Consider the following 18,123-nt stretch of genomic DNA (forward strand, 5'->3'; position numbering starts at 1 on the left):
CCTTCTCAAAAAATTAGCATATTGTGATAAAGTTCATTATTTTCCATAATGTAATGATAAAAATTTAACTTTCATATATTTTAGATTCATTGCACACCAACTGAAATATTTCAGGTCTTTTATTGTTTTAATACTGATGATTTTGGCATATAGCTCATGAAAAATTAGCTACAAAAATTAGCATATTTCATCCGACCAATAAAAGAATGTTTTTAATACAAAAAAAGTCAACCTTCAAATAATTATGTTCAGTTATGCACTCAGTACTTGGTCGGGAATCCTTTTGCAGAAATGACAGCTTCAATGCGCCGTGGCATGGAGGCAATCAGCCTGTGGCACTGCTGAGGTGTTATGGAGGCCCAGGATGCTTCGATAGCGGCCTTAAGCTCATCCAGAGTGTTGGGTCTTGCGTCTCTCAACTTTCTCTTTACAATATCCCACAGATTCTCTATGGGGTTCAGGTCAGGAGAGTTGGCAGGCCCAATGAGCACAGTAATACCATGGTCAGTAAACCATTTACCAGTGGTTTTGGCACTGTGAGCAGGTGCCAGGTCGTGCTGAAAAATGAAATCTTCATCTCCATAAAGCTTTTCAGCAGATGGAAGCATGAAGTGCTCCAAAATCTCCTGATAGCCAGCTGCATTGACCCTGCCCTTGATAAAACACAGTGGAACAACACCAGCAGCTGACAATGGCACCGCAGACCATCACTGACTGTGGGTACTTGACACTGGACTTCAGGCATTTTGGCATTTCCTTCTCCCTAGTCTTCCTCCAGACTCTGGCACCTTGATTTCCGAATGACATGCAAAATTTGCTTTCATCCGAAAAAAGTACTTTGGACCACTGAGCAACAGTCCAGTGCTGCTTCTCTGTACCCCAGGTGCTTCTGCCGCTGTTTCTGGTTCAAAAGTGGCTTGACCTGGGGAATGCGGCACCTGTAGCCCATTTCCTGCACACGCCTGTGCACGGTGGCTCTGGATGTTTCTACTCCAGACTCAGTCCACTGCTTCCGCAGGTCCCCCAAGGTCTGGAATCGGTCCTTCTCCACAATCTTCCTCAGGGTTCCGGTCACCTCTTCTCGTTGTGCAGCGTTTTTTGCCACACTTTTTCCTTCCCATAGACTTCCCACTGAGGTGCCTTGATACAGCACTCTGGGAACAGCCTATTTGTTCAGAAATTTCTTTCTGTGTCTTACCCTCTTGCTTGAGGGTGTCAATGATGGCCTTCTGGACAGCAGTCCGGTCGGCAGTCTTACCCATGATTGCGATTTTGAGTAATGAAACAGGCTGGGAGTTTTTAAAAGCCTCAGGAATCTTTTGCAGGTGTTTAGAGTTAATTAGTTGATTCAGATGATTAGGTTAATAGCTCGTTTAGAGAACCTTTTCATGATATGCTAATTTTTTGAGATAAAAGATAAAAGACCTGAAATATTTCAGTTGGTGTGCAATGAATCTAAAATATACGAGTTTAATTTTTATCATTACATTATGGAAAATAATGAACTTTATCACAATATGCTAATTTTTTTAGAAGGACCTGTACTTCTTTAAGGTATTCTAAACTCAACATTGCCCTCAACCACAACTTTCACTCAGACCACAATAACCAAAACATGGGGATCATTTTAAAAAAGCTGCTTACACTACTTGCTTATAGAACAATTCAAAAAGCATTGAGGATTTTGACAGATGTACTACTTGCCACTAAACAGCAGTTAGAGGAAATGCTGAGCATGATTAAAAAACATGGATTGAACCTGAAATCATTTTCCATAACGCTCTATTTTTGCTGGAGATTTAAAACTTGAAACTCCTCTAGCGGAGTCAGTTTCTTCTAAAAGTACGCTTTTCAAAATCAGAAAAAACATTTAGAATTTTGTCAATGTAAAATTAGATGAAATTACACTTCTTTTGATGAACAGAATCTCTGATATAGTATGCAAGTGATGTTTTCTATTTTTCATGAATAATTAATGTAATAGGATCTCCATCTGATCACTAAAGACGCAGAAATGCAATTCAGCAAAACAGTAAGCAGATAAAATCTGGATATGAAAGACATGTTTATAGCAGGTGTAAGGGGCCACAGTGCATGGATTATATTAGTGTACAGCTTCAAAACTAGAAACCTCAATCAAACAAAATAGACTTTTATTGTGCCAAGTATTGAAATCTAATATACGAAGCCAAAAATTCAAAATGTAGTGTGTGAAGTTATCTTTAGATACAGATTTTAAAACAACTTAGTCACTTTATAAAGGGTAAATAAAGGGAAAAACAAACATGATCAGTAATACTGATTTGTACCGTATGGAATGGACCTGTGGAATGTTGTCCAACCTTGTTATTAACATAATAAAACAAAATAAACAGGCACTGAAAAACGAGTGTAAGAAAAGTAGTAGTATATTACCATAGGAATAAAATGAAGGTATATGGCGAGCTCCTCTGTTAATTTTCTCAAGCCAACATGAGACAGAGTGACACTCTTTTAACTACATGAAATCCCTACATGTGTTACAAACAATACAACATTTGTGATATTAAGTCCACCTGCCTTTGGAATAAATTGGGAAAGTTTTAGAAACAAACAGGAGTGTCTTCCAGCAGTCCCAGGGATAGGTCACATGGGCAGATCAACACTGTTATGGCGCGTTTTCCTGGAGGTCCCATCGTAGCGGGGCAGTGCTTTCTGCAGGTTCGACATGGCAGCCGTGCGCTCCACGTCAATGACCGCATACAGCTCTGTCCTGCGGGTGGGCGTCTGGGGCAGGGGGGACGTGGGCGTCTTCGGGGTCTGAGGGTTGCTAGAGTTCTCCGTCTCGGTCTCCACCTCGATGTAGTTCAGTCTGTGGGACTCTAAACAGGGGCGGCGGAAGTCGAAGCTAAAGAAGGTCGGGGTAGAGCGGTCCCGCCAGCGGGCCGACTCCAGCTTGTGAGCACTGAGGGGGGCGGTCACGTTCTCTGTGTTGATGTAGTAGTGAGTGGGGTCAGGGCTGTACTGCCGGTGGTTGTGGAAACCGTTGATGTTTGATGAGCAAACCTCTTCCCCATCCTCATCTTCCGAGCCGCCCTTCGGGTGTTCTCGTAAAGGAGGCAAGGCTGGGAGGTTCTCATAGTCCAGTAAAGCGGTTCTCCGCTGGGCTGAGTTGTTGATGTTGGACTCAGGAGTGAGAGGAGGGGGCGGCCGAGTCCGACGGCGAGAGAGAGCTACGGCAGAACCATTAAAGTTCTCAGGAATGATTGAGGCTTCAGGAGAGATTTCCTCAGATCTAGCACTGTCAATCACATCTGTGGTGCTTGTGTTTTTAGGGTGTGAAATAACATTCCCATTTGAGTTCTGGTTTGAGCTCCTCGCCACTGCGTCTGCTCCAGCACACTGATGTCCTGACAAATGTGCCTCTTTCTGCCTCTGCCTCTGCACTGGAGTCGGGCCCAACACGAAGCGAGCACCTTCGGGCTCTAGCTGCACTCGAGGGCCAGGGTCAGGAGCCTCTTGAGCGAAGGGTTCCTCTCCATCAGGGAACGGGACATTCAGCACCGCAGGAACATCGGACACACTTGGGCTGTGCTGCTCCAACAGACCCGTGGTGTTCACATAGGTGTGTCCCTGAGGAGACGTAACAGAGGACACGTTTTAGTAATTATTTGCGTCTTTAACGATAACCAACAGCTTGTTGTGGTCGTTAACCAATAATTCTATTACTTTCGTTTTAACTCCTTCCAACTGGAGTGGCAGGTTAATTAATTAAAGACACTCCACCAAAGAGGTGTAACTTAAAAGCTTAAAAGAATGGTATTTACAGTATAATGCAGTGGTTTTCAATCCTGGTCCTGGGGACTCACGCTCTGGAACATTTTCTGTCTCTCTTCATTAAAACACCTGATTCAGATCATCAGCTCATTAGAAGAGAGCTTCAAGAACTAAACTATTGAATCAAGAGACATAAAAAATGGGTAGAGCAGTGGATCCCCAAGACCAGCATTGAAAACCACTGATATAATGCATATAGATGATCTGATCAACACTAAAAAACTGTTTTTTAATTGGACAAATGTGTTCCATTTTAATATTTATGTAACATGATCATAACAATTACAATAGGAATCGGAACAAACATGCAAACTGAAGTGTTATGTCATACATACATTATTAATAAAGCACTAGAAGAATAGCAGGGATTTTTCTGCATTGAAAATATTTTGGTGGGTGCCAAAATGAATATTTGTCCCCCCTAAAATGTATTTGCTCATCTAATGTGACTATAGGGCTGTGACGGCAGTAGTTTTTTTTACCACCGTGGTGGTGTTGTGGGGGGGGGGGGCTTAAACTAAAGGAGGCTTAAACTTCTATTTTGTAACAGACAATATGTTTATTTGAGCACTTCTGCCAGTGAAACACCACACTACAGCCTGTAAAACTAAAGAAAGTTACATATTTTTAAAATATTATTATAAACGTTTTATATTTCTCGACAAAGATGCGTCATATAGCCTACCGCTCTGTGCTTTGAGAGGGATGTGGGACACGAGCAGGAACGAGACAGTCATTCTCTTTTCTAATATCTTCATGTTTTCTCCTGATGTTCCAAGCAACTGACCCTTCTTGTAAAAGGTCTGAAGAGCAAATCTGATCTTCCGCAGTGCCAAGACATTTAGGCTGTTTGATTTTGTGCTGTCAGAGAACTAAACTAAAATCCCAAGCGTGTGTAAAATAAGCGATACCTTACTATAAAAATACACTTGAGGCGCCTTACCATAACAACAAGCACAAACTGAGTTAGAATTTGATAAGCATGCAAAAACCTGACGATATCAGCCGTTCTTCAGTACTGGTACCGGCTGATAACCGGCTGCTTTAAATCGCTCCCGTGAGTGTTTGTGTAAACGTTCTGTGAAGAACGCCAAAGTTTTCCATTTACAACGTGTTTTTGATGCGTTGAGCAATGTAGGCAATCACAGACATATCTGTTGAGCGTGTGAACGCAATAGCCAATCAGATGCGTTTATATCCCTGTTCGGACGGGACTAGCTTTACATGAAGAGGTGGGGTAAAGTAATTATTACCAGAGCTTCTCAGTGATTTTAGTCCCGTCCGAATGCGTCTCCATCTCAGTAATCATTACGGACAATGTCAGTAAAAAGGTCCTGAAAAATTACCTCAGGTAATGCTTATCCATACGAATGCTAATGTTGTATTATCCTAACGCTTCCCCTTGTGTGTTTTTTGACCTACCTGAGCTACCATTTGCAAATCAATCTTCAGCATGCTTTCATTTCATTTTAAAATGTGTAGTTTCCCACAAATTTTTTTTTTGATAAAGCCAAATCGCAAAAAAACTGTGAAGACTATCCATTTTAATATCAGTGTCAGATAAGAATAAGACGCTTGTCTAGATTTAGCTGCTATAAACGTAATTTACTCAAATAAGTAATCAAGTAATTTACTCAAATAAGGTTAGTATAATAAATTTAAATTATAATAATAAATGAAAAGACATGTCATACGTAATACACGCAAGCACAGCACATGACCTTCTGTAACGGCCACATCTAGAAAACAAGCACTCCCACATCTGTAATAAAAACAGAGTTGTTATTCCCATCCGAATCGGTACATGAAATCACAGCCGCCAAGTGATGATTTTTTTTTTTAACTCAAAAATCCGCTCAACACCGTTCTGCACACTCTGGAATCCTTTCATTATAACCAACAAAGTTTAAATGTCAATAAGAGATTAATTGCGCAACTTAATTGATATCTTCAGTGATTATAATGGCAGATATCTTTGCTCGCTTTCTGTATATAATTTTTTTTGTTATGCTGCTAACTACACATTGTATAGTTCTCTTACGAGAGATTCTCTCGTATTGCGTAAGTTTAGCTTACGCTACGGGAAAGATTCATCTTCTCGAGATACTGAAGCCAAAAAATTATCCTTAATTTAGTATTCCTTGTCAACGCAGTGCAGCAGCTAGCAGACCTAGAGCAGGCCATCTCGCGTGCTCATTGGCTGCCCTGCGGGCAACTGCTGCAGCCTACCAGTGAGCCCGGCGTGACGTCATGCCCTATGAAGGGCGCACGCGCCTTCATAGCGTCACAGCCCGCCAGAATGGGCGTGGCTTAGCGTATAACACTAGGGGCTGTAGGCTGACTTCCCTGATTTTCGTCTCTTCAGCGAGCTCTTCGCATCGCTGGATCTGAGAGAAGCCACCGCCGCCGTCGAACAGCGGACAGCCAGCTTAGGAGAGCGCTGAGGAAGCCGGCCGTCTTCGCCACCTTCAGCCATCCGTGCGAGCTACGCTATCCGGCGACGTATCCTTTACCTTGCTAAAACCTATTCTAAAACTATTCTAAAAGAGCAGCGAGTGTCTTTTTTAAGACGCCTCGCACTTCCGGCTGTGAAGCGCTTCCGCTGTCGACCCTGCTGGCTCGACTCGAAGCCTTCAACACCCCCCGCCTCTCCTCACCGACGCGCAGCTGCCGCTCACGAGCCTCACTGCCGTCGCATCTGAGAATGAGGCCGAGGGACACGTACGAGCACGCGGCTAGCTCTCTTTACGTTACAAGAGAGCTACCCCGCCCTCGTGTCCCCTACGCGCGTCATGCAGAGCCCTCTCGAGCTCTCTGCATGACCCGGACGGGCATCATCTGTGTTACATGTAGGTCCCGTGCCCACTACTCGTGCGCGCGCCCTCGTACAAACACTGTTCCAGTTCTGCTCGACCACCGAGCACGCGGCTAGCTCTCTTTACGTTACAAGAGAGCAACCCCGCCCTCGCGTCCCCGTTCGCGCGTCATGCAGAGCCCTCTCGAGCTCTCTGCATGACCCGGACGGGCTTGCGCGCCGCCGTCGAAATGTCTCGCCATGTCATTCCCTTTAGATAAGGCTACTGCAGTGGTGTATTTGGCAGCCAACGAGCCGGTAATGCAATCCGCTCGCCTGCACACATCCGCCGTTCTCGCGGCGACCCAGAGAAATCTCAAGTGAGTATAATGTCAGATTAAGAATGTAAGTTACGTGCCCGCTCACGAGCGCTCACGCTTAACTTACTGACAGACACATCGCCTCGGAAAAGACGTGCGTGTTTAAGTTTATTCCCTGTCAGTCCCCTTCAAACAGGCTACTGCAGTGGTTCAATTAGCAGCCAACGAGCCGGTTTGTTTACCCTCTCGCCTGCACACAAACGCCGTTTTCACGGCGACCCAGAAAAATCTCAAAAAGAGTATTTAATGTCTGGTCCGGCTCATGCCGTCGGTGTTGTAAGTGTAATGAAAGTGCCCACGCCCCAGTGTTCACCACTACACATAAGCACTCCGAACCTCGCAGAGCACACTCTCATGAAGCGCAGAAAAGCCGCTCGAGTGTTGAATGTAAGAAATGTGTCCACAAGTCTGTGCTCACTATCTGCCCGCTCTGTTACACGATCAAGAAAGCAGGTTATGAATGTAAGTCTCGTGCCCGCCAGAGTGCGTTCACGCTTGCTAACACAAACCTCCCCCCGGGCTCCGCCCGCGCGTTTAAGTGTTATAACAAAACGCAAGGCATTAATAAAACGCTCCCCATCCATTATGATCGGGGCGTCAAATACACTTGTAAGTCTAGTGGCCGCGCTCACGCTTACAGGAAGCTTTTCCGCCCGGAGCGCTGCTCGCGCGTCAAAGAGTGAAAAAAGAATGTTCCCCATCCCTTATGATTGGGACATCTCACATAAATCAGCCGGTCTCGGCTTTCAGCGAGCAGCCATTGCCCAGAACCGAGAGCGCGCGCGCCGCGCTTTCGGCTCCGGGTCAGTTTCACAAAGAAAGCAGGTTATGGATGTAAGTCTCGTGCCCGCCAGAGTGCGTTCACGCATGCTAACACAAACCTCCGCCCGCGCGTTTTAAGTGTTATCACAAAACGCAGGGCATTGATAAAACGCTCCCCATCCATTATGATCGGGGCGTCAAATACACTTGTAAGTATCGTGCCCGCGCTAACGCTTACAGGAAGCTTTTCAGCCCGGAGCGCTACTCGCGCGTCAAAAAGTGAAGAAAAAAAAAAAAAGAAAAGAATGTTCCCCATCCCTTATGATTGGGACATCTCATATAAATCAGCCGGTCTCGGCTTTCAGCGAGCAGCCGTTGCCCAGAACCGAGAGCGCGCGCGCCGCGCTTTCGGCTCCGGGTCAGTTTCACAAAAGAAAGCAGGTTATGAATGTAAGTCTCGTGCCCGCCTGAGTGCGTTCACGCTTGCTAAACACTAACCTCCCCCCGGGCTCCGCCCGCGCGTTTAAGTGTTAACACAAAACACAGGGCATTAATAAAACACTCCCCATCCATTATTATCGGGGCATCAAATACACTTGTAAGTCTCGTGCCCGCGCACACGCGCTCACGCTTACAGGAAGCTTTCCCGCCCGGAGCGCTGCTCGCGCGTCAAAAAAAAAAAAAAAAAAAATGACAAAAGACTGTTCCCCATCCCTTATGATTGGGACATCTCACATAAATCAGCCGATTTTCAGCGAGCAGCCATTGCCCAGAACCGAGAGCGCGCGCACCGCGCTTTCGGCTCCGGTTCAGTTTCACAAGCCCGCAAATGGCGGCGGTCTGAACCCGGAGGCCATTCGCCCCCTAGCGGCTCACATAGCTGCGTGGGAAACTATCCCAGGGATTTCAGAATGGGTGTTGAGCACAATAAAGCAGGGCTATACACTTCAATTCATTCGCCGTCCCCCGCGCTTTCAAGCCCGGACCGCGACGATAGTGAATGCGGAAGTAGCACACCTACTTCACGCAGAAATAGCAAAGCTGCTGTGCAAAGGGGCTATAGAAAAGGTACCGCCTTCTCTGAGCGAGTCAGGCTTTTACAGCCGATATTTTCTCGTACCCAAGAAGGACGGAGCCTTCAGACCTATCCTAGATCTGAGACATTTGAACTAAGTGCTTGCGAAAAGACCGTTCAAAATGCTTACGACCAGGAAAATCCTCGCGCACGTTCGCCCGAGGGACTGGTTTATTTCTCTAGATCTGAAGGATGCCTATTTTCAGATTCAGATAGTACCCCGTCACAGGCAATTTTTGAGATTCGCCTTCGATGGTCAGGTATATCATTACACCGTCCTGCCGTTCGGCCTGTCCCTGGCACCCTGTACATTTACAAAGTGCATGGACGCGGCGCTCGCCCCCCTGAGAAGTCAGGGGCTGCGAATAATGAACTATCTGGACGATTGGCTGATATTGGCACAGTCAGAGACAGAACTGCTATCTCACAGAACAGTGCTTCTCAGTCATCTGGAAAGCTTGGGTCTCACGGTCAACTGGACCAAGAGCTCATTACTGCCCAGCCAGTCAATTTCCTTTTTAGGAATAGCACTGGACTCGGTGACCATGACGGCTCGTTTATCGACACAGCGCGCGCGCCGTGTTCACCACCTAGCCGCATCTTTCCAGAAGGGCAGCTTTCTCCCTTTGAAAACATTTCAAAGGATGTTGGGCTGTATGGCATCAGCTGCAGCGGTGCTCCAGCTGGGCCTACAGCGCATGCACCCGCTCCAACGCTGGTTGAATGCTCGCGTGTCCCGCCGGGTGTCTGGCGGCCAGAAAATCAGAGTGACTCAGGCCTGCATAGCAGCTCTGCAGCCCTGGTTAGTGGCCGACTGGTACCAGCAGGGAGTAATGATGGGAACCATCTCTTATCGTAAAGTCATCTCGACAGACGCGTCCAACTCGGGTTGGGGCGCACTGTTCGAGGGCAGACCGGCCTTTGGCCAGTGGTCAGACCAGGAGAAGGGTTTTCACATAAACTGTCTGGAAATGATAGCGGTCGAGAACTCGCTGAAGTGCTTCCTCCCGTTCATACAGGACCAGCATGTTCTTGTCCGCTCGGACAACATGTCTTTGGTATCCTATGTAAACCGTCAGGGCGGTGTCAGATCCAGAAATCTCTGCAATCTGACGGAACGCCTCCTTATTTGGTCTCAGATGCACCTGCGCTCGCTGAGGGCGCCGCATGTGCCTGGCCATTTGAACGATGGCCCAGACAAACTGTCCAGGGACAATGTTCCCCCAGGGGAATGGTCCCTGCACCCCAAACGGTCCAGAAACTGTGGCGCCTATTCGGCAGAGCGGAAGTCGACCTATTTGTGTCAAAAGACAACGCTCAATGCCCGACGGTCTGTTCGAAGGACGAGGACGCGCTGGCCCAGGTTTGGCCCAGCCTCCCGCTATATGCTTTCCCTCCGGTCTCTCTGTTGCCACAGGTGATCAAGAGAATCAGGGAAACGCGCCACTCGGTGCTCCTCATAGCCCCGCGTTGGGAGAATCAGATTTGGTTCCCGGAACTAGCAGGGCTGTCACATACAGCTCCGTGGCCGAATCCGGTGAGGGCAGATCTCGTCTCTCAGGCTCGCGGCACGATCTGGCATCCCAATCCAGAGCGCTGGTCTCTGCATGCATGGTTGATCAACGGGTACTCGTTGCCCTGCCAGAAGGAGTGATGAACACGATCACGCAGTCTAGAGCCCCTTCCACGAGAAGGCTCTACGCGTCTAAATGGTCGGTTTTCTCTGGATGGTGCACCGACAGAGGTCTGGACCCGCGGACATGCAGGGTGGCGCATCTGCTCACCTTCCTACAAGAGCTGTTGGATAAGGGAAGGTCCCCATCCACGCTCAATGTATACGTGGCGGCCGTGGCAGCGTTCGCAGAATCGACGCACGGCCAGTCATTGGGAAGACACGAGTTGGCCATCCGCTTCCTTAGAGGAGCTAGAAGGATGAATCCGCCGCGCCCCCCGTCGGTTCCCATGTGGGATCTTTCATTGGTCCCCGAGGCCCTGAAAGCTTTTCCATTTGAACCACTAGACACCGTGGGGTTGAAATATCTATCACTGAAAACCGTCTTTCTGATTGCACTGTCGTCAGTAAAACGTGTAGGGGACCTGCATGTGCTGTCTGTCAGCGCGTCGTATCTTGAGTTCGGACCGAATGACTCTAAAGTCATCCTCAGACCTCGACATGGCTATGTCCCTAATGTGATGGGCACTCCATTCAGAGCGCAAGTTATTTCGTTGTCAGCTCTCCCAGCATCTGACAGCGAAGGTGATGTGAATCTCCTCTGCCCTGTCAGAGCGCTAAGGTTTTACATTACGCGCTCCGCCTCCTTCAGGCGTTCGGAACAGCTTTTTTGTTTCGTTTGGGGGGCGCACCAAGGGTCTCGCCTCCTCGAAACAGAGCCTGTCCAGATGGATAGTAGACGCTATAGCGGCCGCTTACGCGTGAAAAGGTCTGCAATGCCCTCTGGGCATCAGGGCTCATTCCACGAGAGGCGTGGCCTCTTCGTGGGCATGGTCCAGTGGAATTTCTATCTATGACATATGTGTAGCGGCGGGCTGGAGCTCCCCATCTACCTTTGTCAGGTTTTATAACCTAGAAGTTCCTGCCTTGCAGGCTAAAGTGTTGTCAGTCTGAAGGAGAGGTGTATTCTGCCCAGGTCTCCTGCTCAGATCACTCTCACATGACTCGGCTCTCCTGGTTGAGCTGCACTAAGTAGGGTATGTGCCATGTGCCTATACAGACCGGCGCGCTGCTCTGTATTCCCTATGTGTGCTTATGTACAAGTGATGGCCCGCGTGGCTGGCCACCTTATTTTTTCCACTTATGGGGTTCCCCTGAAAGCTCGGGGTCTCATGTGGATGCTTGGCGCGCACGGCGTTGACAAAGTGTTCCCGTAGCGTAAGCTAAACTTACGCAATACGAGAGAACCTCTCGTAAGAGAACGATACTCGATTACTAACGTAACCTCGGTTCTCTCTAGAGAGGGAACGAGTATTGCGTAACCGGCCGTGCTCGCGCCACGAGCGCCCTTCATTGGGCGTGACGTCACGCCGGGCTCACTGGTAGGCTGCAGCAGTTGCCCGCAGGGCAGCCAATGAGCACGCGAGATGTCCTGCTCTAGGTCTGCTAGCTGCTGCACTGCGTTGACAAGGAATACAAAATTAAGGATAATTTTTTGGCTTCAGTATCTCGAGAAGATGAATCTTTCCCGTAGCGTAAGCTAAACTTACGCAATACTCGTTCCCTCTCTAGAGAGAACCGAGGTTACGTTAGTAACCGAGTATCGTTTCTGGATTAACAGCCGTATTTAAATGCGCGATTGAATCTGATTGACAATGATAACCATAGCAACGGATGGAACAAAACAATCTGATACTGTATGTCAAATGATCTGTGCATTAAGTCTTGGAGTGGAAATGCAAAACAATAGACATAACACTTTTTTCCATAATGAAATGTGCTTTGTTGTTGTAGGGGTGACCAGGAATAGTCGAAGATTCGATGCTTCGATAGGAGGAGCCTGATTCGACTACCGAACTCACAGTCGAATCTTCACAGAGGTGTTATGAAACGAGGATCATGCCATTTTGGCTATATGGGGGTGCTCAATGTCTGATTTCACATCTAACTACCGGTTTTCTGCCAATAAGTTAATATACAGCCTATTATGATTATGATGTAAATAAAAATGTGAAAAGAAATAAATATTTTTAACATGCATGAGTAAATCCAACCAACCCTTTACAGATTTAAGTTTCATTTTCCGTGATCCGTGACCGACAGAGGAGCATCTTGGCGGTTAAATTTTTAACAATGTCTGGGATAAGAAAACCTAAAGTGTGGATGCACATCATCAGAAAGGATATCCTCCAAGGCTGGATTTAGCATCAGGAAAACCGTGATCGCACTTAGGCCAGCCAACGTTAATAAGTTGGTTTTCCTCGGAACTTTCTAAAACGCTTAACTTGAAAAACGCTTAACGTGGCTAAATGTATTAAGACAGTTGCCCCTTTTCCACCAAGGCAGTGCTAATGTTGTATTATCCTAACGCTTCCCCTTGTGTGTTTTTTGACCTACCTAAGATACCATTTGCAAATCAATCTTCAGCATGCTTTTATTTCATTTTAAAATGGGTAGTGTTATACGCTAAGCCACGCCCATTCTGGCGGGCTGTGACGCTATGAAGGCGCGAGCGCCCTTCATTGGGCGTGACGTCACGCCGGGCTCACTGGTAGGCTGCAGCAGTTGCCCGCAGGGCAGCCAATGAGCACGCGAGATGGCCTGCTCTAGGTCTGCTAGCTGCTGCACTGCGTTGACAAGGAATACAAAATTAAGGATAATTTTTTGGCTTCAGTATCTCGAGAAGATGAATCTTTCCCGTAGCGTAAGCTAAACTTACGCAATACTCGTTCCCTCTCTAGAGAGAACCGAGGTTACGTTAGTAACCGAGTATCGTTTCTGGATTAACAGCCGTATTTAAATGTGCGATTGAATCTGATTGACAATGATAACCATAGCAACGGATGGAACAAAACAATCTGATACTGTATGTCAAATGATCTGTGCATTAAGTCTTGGAGTGGAAATGCAAAACAATAGACATAACACTTTTTCCTATAATGAAATGTGCTTTGTTGTTGTAGGGGTGACCAGGAATAGTCGAAGATTCGATGCTTCGATAGGAGGAGCCTGATTCGACTACCGAACTCACAGTCGAATCTTCACAGAGGTGTTATGAAACGAGGATCATGCCATTTTGGCTATATGGGGGTGCTCAATGTCTGATTTCACATCTAACTACCGGTTTTCTGCCAATAAGTTAATATACAGCCTATTATGATTATGATGTAAATAAAAATGTGAAAAGAAATAAATATTTTTAACATGCATGAGTAAATCCAACCAACCCTTTACAGATTTAAGTTTCATTTTCCGTGATCCGTGACCGACAGAGGAGCATCTTGGCGGTTAAATTTTTAACAATGTCTGGGATAAGAAAACCTAAAGTGTGGATGCACATCATCAGAAAGGATATTCTCCAAGGCTGGATTTAGCATCAGGAAAACCGTGATCGCACTTAGGCCAGCCAACGTTAATAAGTTGGTTTTCCTCGGAACTTTCTAAAACGATTAACTTGAAAAATGCTTAACGTGGCTAAATGTATTAAGACAGTTGCCCCTTTTCCACCAAGGCAGTGCTAATGTTGTATTATCCTAACGCTTCCCCTTGTGTGTTTTTTGACCTACCTGAGATACCATTTGCAAATCAATCTTCAGCATGCTTTTATTTCATTTTAAAATGGGTAGTTTCCCACAATATTTTTTTTGTTGATAAAGCCAAATCGCAATCGCTGGTTCGGAGCCAGAGCCAAGTTTCAAATTAGTTCTTTGCTTTTCCAAACAAATAAACCTGGCTCTGGGCCAAGAAAACAGGTTCCAACTCAGCACCAACTTTGCTCTGGTCTAGAGATAAAAACCGGTTACGTCAGGTGCTGGGGGCGGGATTATCGTAACGTTTGAAAACAAAAACTTCCTATTCTTATCCTATTACTTAATTCTGAAAAAACAGAGTTTCTAATGATTGGACCAAGAACCTCTGCACGTACAAACCTAGAATACTGTCTAACACTTGATGACTGCTCTGTCAGGTATTCGTCGTCGGGTAGGAACCTGGGTGTGCTCTTTGATACCAATCTTTCAATCGAAAGCCACAGTTCTAGCATCTGTAAAACCGCATTCTTCTATCTTAAAAATATATCTAAATTACGACATATGCTTTCAATGAAAAATGCGGAACAGAATATCTTCTGGAAACAAACTTTTTTGCATTATTTTTCTGTCATCTCTGTAAAGCTACTTTGAAACAATCTGTATTGTAAAAAGCGCTTTATAAATAAATGTGACTTGACTTGGCAGAGTGAAAGACTGGATTTTTCCCACAATCAGCTAGGGTCCATGTGATTTCAAAATATTTCAGCCAGTTCTAATTAGATTTTTGGATGCTGTGAACATGTTAAGCTAAAAAGATTGCCACTCCAGTTTAGCGTTTGTCTCTGCAGTTAAAAAGAAAGTTGACAATTCTGGTTAATTTTTAATAATTTCTTTATTTTAATTTTATTTATTGATCACTCAGGTTTATCTAATTTAACTATTTGTGTTTTGAACAGATGTTCCCCTGCATTATGCACACATTTGTTCTGCACCTTGTGACTTGATACTGACTTATATTTTTATTTATTAGAAAGGTATATTCTGTTCTAATTAAAGGCAATTTAGCTGATTTAATTCGATTTGCCGACATGTGAAATGCAAATCCTGTCTGCAGTGTGGCCTTGTTATTTCTTAGTTTTAAGGATCCAAAATGTTTTTATACATTTTCTTCTATATCTTTGTGTGAATATCAGTACATCGTGCTGATGTACCCACCCCTCCCCCCTTCACACACCCACGATTCGAGTATTAGTCCATTATAGGCAAGACTTGACAATTCTGATTCGACTAAGTAAATCCTTAGTCGGAAACACCCCTACTTTCTTGTTCACTTTTCAAATCAGTTACATTTGTTTTATGATCTGTCCTGATAGTGATTATCACTGCTGGTGTGAATTAGCATGTTGCTAGCATGTTTTAGCACATTGTTAACGAATTAACATTTGTTGTTAGCATGTTTCATAAATAAGCACACTCCTGACATGTTTTACCACATTGCTTACATGATTTAACATGTTGCTAGGATGAATTCATTGCTGATTCTTTGCTAGCATGAATCAGAATGTTGTCAACATGTTTTAACACACTGATAACTTGATTTAACATGTAGCTTGATTGTTTTAGCATTTTGCTAACAAATTAACAAGCTTTGTTAGCGTTTTAACATATTGCTAACATGATTTAACATGTTGCTAACATGTTTTAACAAATTGCTGACAGGTTTTAATACGATAGCATTGTTGTAACATTAAACATGTTTTTAACATTTTCTAACATGTTATTACTATGAGTTAACATGCTGCTAGCAAGATTTGCTAACATGCATTGCTAGTGGTTTAACACATTGCTAACATGTTTAAAGGATAAGTTCGGCGTTTTACAAGTAAAGCCCTGTTTTAAGATCGTTTCTGATTAAATCGAATGGTTAAGATTAAAATTTGGACACATGCTGCTGTCCCGAGAATTTTAGGTTTTTGTGTTAGCACCCCCCCCCCCCCCACCTATACAATGGTTTCATAGGGGCACTGGAACAATCATTCATATAAATGCATTAAACTTTAGTTTACAAAAGACGTGAAACTCACCGAGTGGTCTGGGGTGTTCACTGATATGCTCACGCAAAAATCGCTGCAAAAGATGCTTTCCAACAGGTGTTTTACCATTCGTTGTAAAACTGTGGACCTATTTTTCAAATGCCTCACAACCGCGGATTCTTCCGTTGAGAGCTTGAATAATAGACACTCCAGCCGAGTTGGTGGCGATAATGCACCTTCGCCAATGTTTGGATAGCGTAGCCTACGATACCGCGACTGCATAACTACAGAAAGAATACAAACAACATTTCCGTCTCCGGCGGCGGAGTAATACCGTTACCGCACAGAACATCCTTTACAAGTCAATGTGGTTGGACAAAAACTACGATAAAACCTGTTGGAAAGCATCTTTTGAAGTGATTTTTGTGTGAGCATATCAGTGAACACCCCAGACCACTTGGTGAGTTTCACGTCTTTGTAAACTTAAGTTTAATGTGTTTATATGAAAGATTGTTGCAGTGCCCCTATGAAACCATTGTATAGGTTGGGGGGGGGGCTGGGGATGGTTGCTAACACAAAAACCTAAAATTCTCGGGACAGCAGCATTTGTACAAATTTTAATCTTAACCGTTCGATTTCATAAGAAACGATCTTAAAACAGGGCTTTACTTGTAAAGCGCAGAACTTACCCTTTAAGCATGTTGCTGACATGAACTAACATGTTTAAGCATGTTTGTAGCATGTTTTAACAGATTGCTAACATGAATTAACACGTTGCTAGCATTATTTTGCATTTTGCTAGCAAGTTTTAGTATGTTGTTAACTTGTCCTAAGCTATCTGCTTAGCATATCCTATGCTAGTTGCTAGGCTTTGTTAGTGATATATACTTGGTGGATGAAGCTTAAATACTTTATTACACCGTGTCTCCACTGGACGCGACCATTGACGCTTCGGATGCGTCGTGCTGCTCTCGTGAACGCGCAAGACTGATACGGAAGCAAAGAAATTGTTGAATAAAGTCGTTATTTTGTTTTTTTGCCGCACAAAAAGTATTCTCGTCGCTTCATAAAATTAAGGTTGACCCGCTGTAGTTGCATGGACTATTTTAACAATGTCTTTCCTAACTTTCTGGGCCTTCAAAATGTTAATTAAATAGCTGTCAATGGAGCCCCCCCTGAGGCATCGGATTTAACCATAAATATCTTCATTTGTGTTCCGAAGATGAACAAAGGTCTTACGGGTTTGGAACGACATGAGGGTGAGTGAATAATGACAGAATTTTTGGGTGAACTATCCCTTTAAATCACGCTCATTGTGAATAGGGTCAGAGACTGGTTAGGTCTTAAAGAGGAAAAAAGGAAATAACACATTATTCATTAAAAAACATCCATTATGTTTTGGTAATAATTGAATTTTCCCAGTTAATGATGAAAAACAATCTGCTACCTCTAGATATTCCATGTTCACCTACCCTTACAGCCTCTTCCGCCGCTAAGAGGGGGTGTGTGGACTCCTCTCCCAGTGAGGGAAGGCATGTGCTCCCCACGGATGGATGCCGACTAGAGGGGTGAGAAGACGCATCGCCCAATGAGGGATACCGTAAGCTGCCATTTGGTAAGGTGGGGAGAATGATGCCAGGAGCTAAATCAAACAAACAAAAAAATAAATAAGGTATTATCTAAATACATTATTTACATTTTTGTATATGAATTTACTTACAAATTAACACTGCATTTGACCTACAAGTAACCAGACCTTATTTGCATTGCAGTTCATTGACTTCCATTCACACCACTGACAGTCATCAGTAAACTTTTATACATAATCCTAAAGTCTCTAAATACATCTGCAACATTCAGCATCAACTAAAACTGAAAAGAAACTTAAATAAAAATAACTAACTAAGGTTTATTAGACATGATATCACTAACACTGTAGATGGTTCTGATAAAGCAACATAAACAGATGTTTTAGGAGGTCTGACAGCTGGGCAACTCACACCTATTGGGTTTCATAAAGAAGAGAGTTCCTTGGTCAGAGTGAACAGGTTTATTCATGAG

At 44.7% G+C, this 18,123-nt stretch overlaps 1 protein-coding gene across 2 annotated transcripts in view; it reads right to left on the reverse strand.

Moving 5' to 3' along the window:
* Window positions 1-2,048: 2,048 nt before the first annotated feature.
* frs2b (fibroblast growth factor receptor substrate 2b) overlaps window positions 2,049-18,123 on the reverse strand; it is a 41,459-nt gene continuing 25,384 nt past the window's right edge. For both annotated transcript variants that reach the window (XM_077211354.1, XM_077211353.1), the window contains exons 6-7: window positions 17,535-17,704; window positions 2,049-3,612 (exon numbers count right to left, since the gene is read on the reverse strand). In XM_077211354.1, coding sequence (XP_077067469.1) covers window positions 2,626-3,612; window positions 17,535-17,704 — 1,157 coding nt within the window. In that variant the 3' untranslated portion in view covers window positions 2,049-2,625. The remainder of the gene's footprint in view (window positions 3,613-17,534; window positions 17,705-18,123) is intronic.

Source organism: Siphateles boraxobius, unplaced genomic scaffold (assembly GCF_051911475.1).
Source record: "Siphateles boraxobius isolate OS27281-9 unplaced genomic scaffold, OSU_SipBor_1 65, whole genome shotgun sequence".
NCBI lineage: Eukaryota > Metazoa > Chordata > Actinopteri > Cypriniformes > Leuciscidae > Siphateles > Siphateles boraxobius.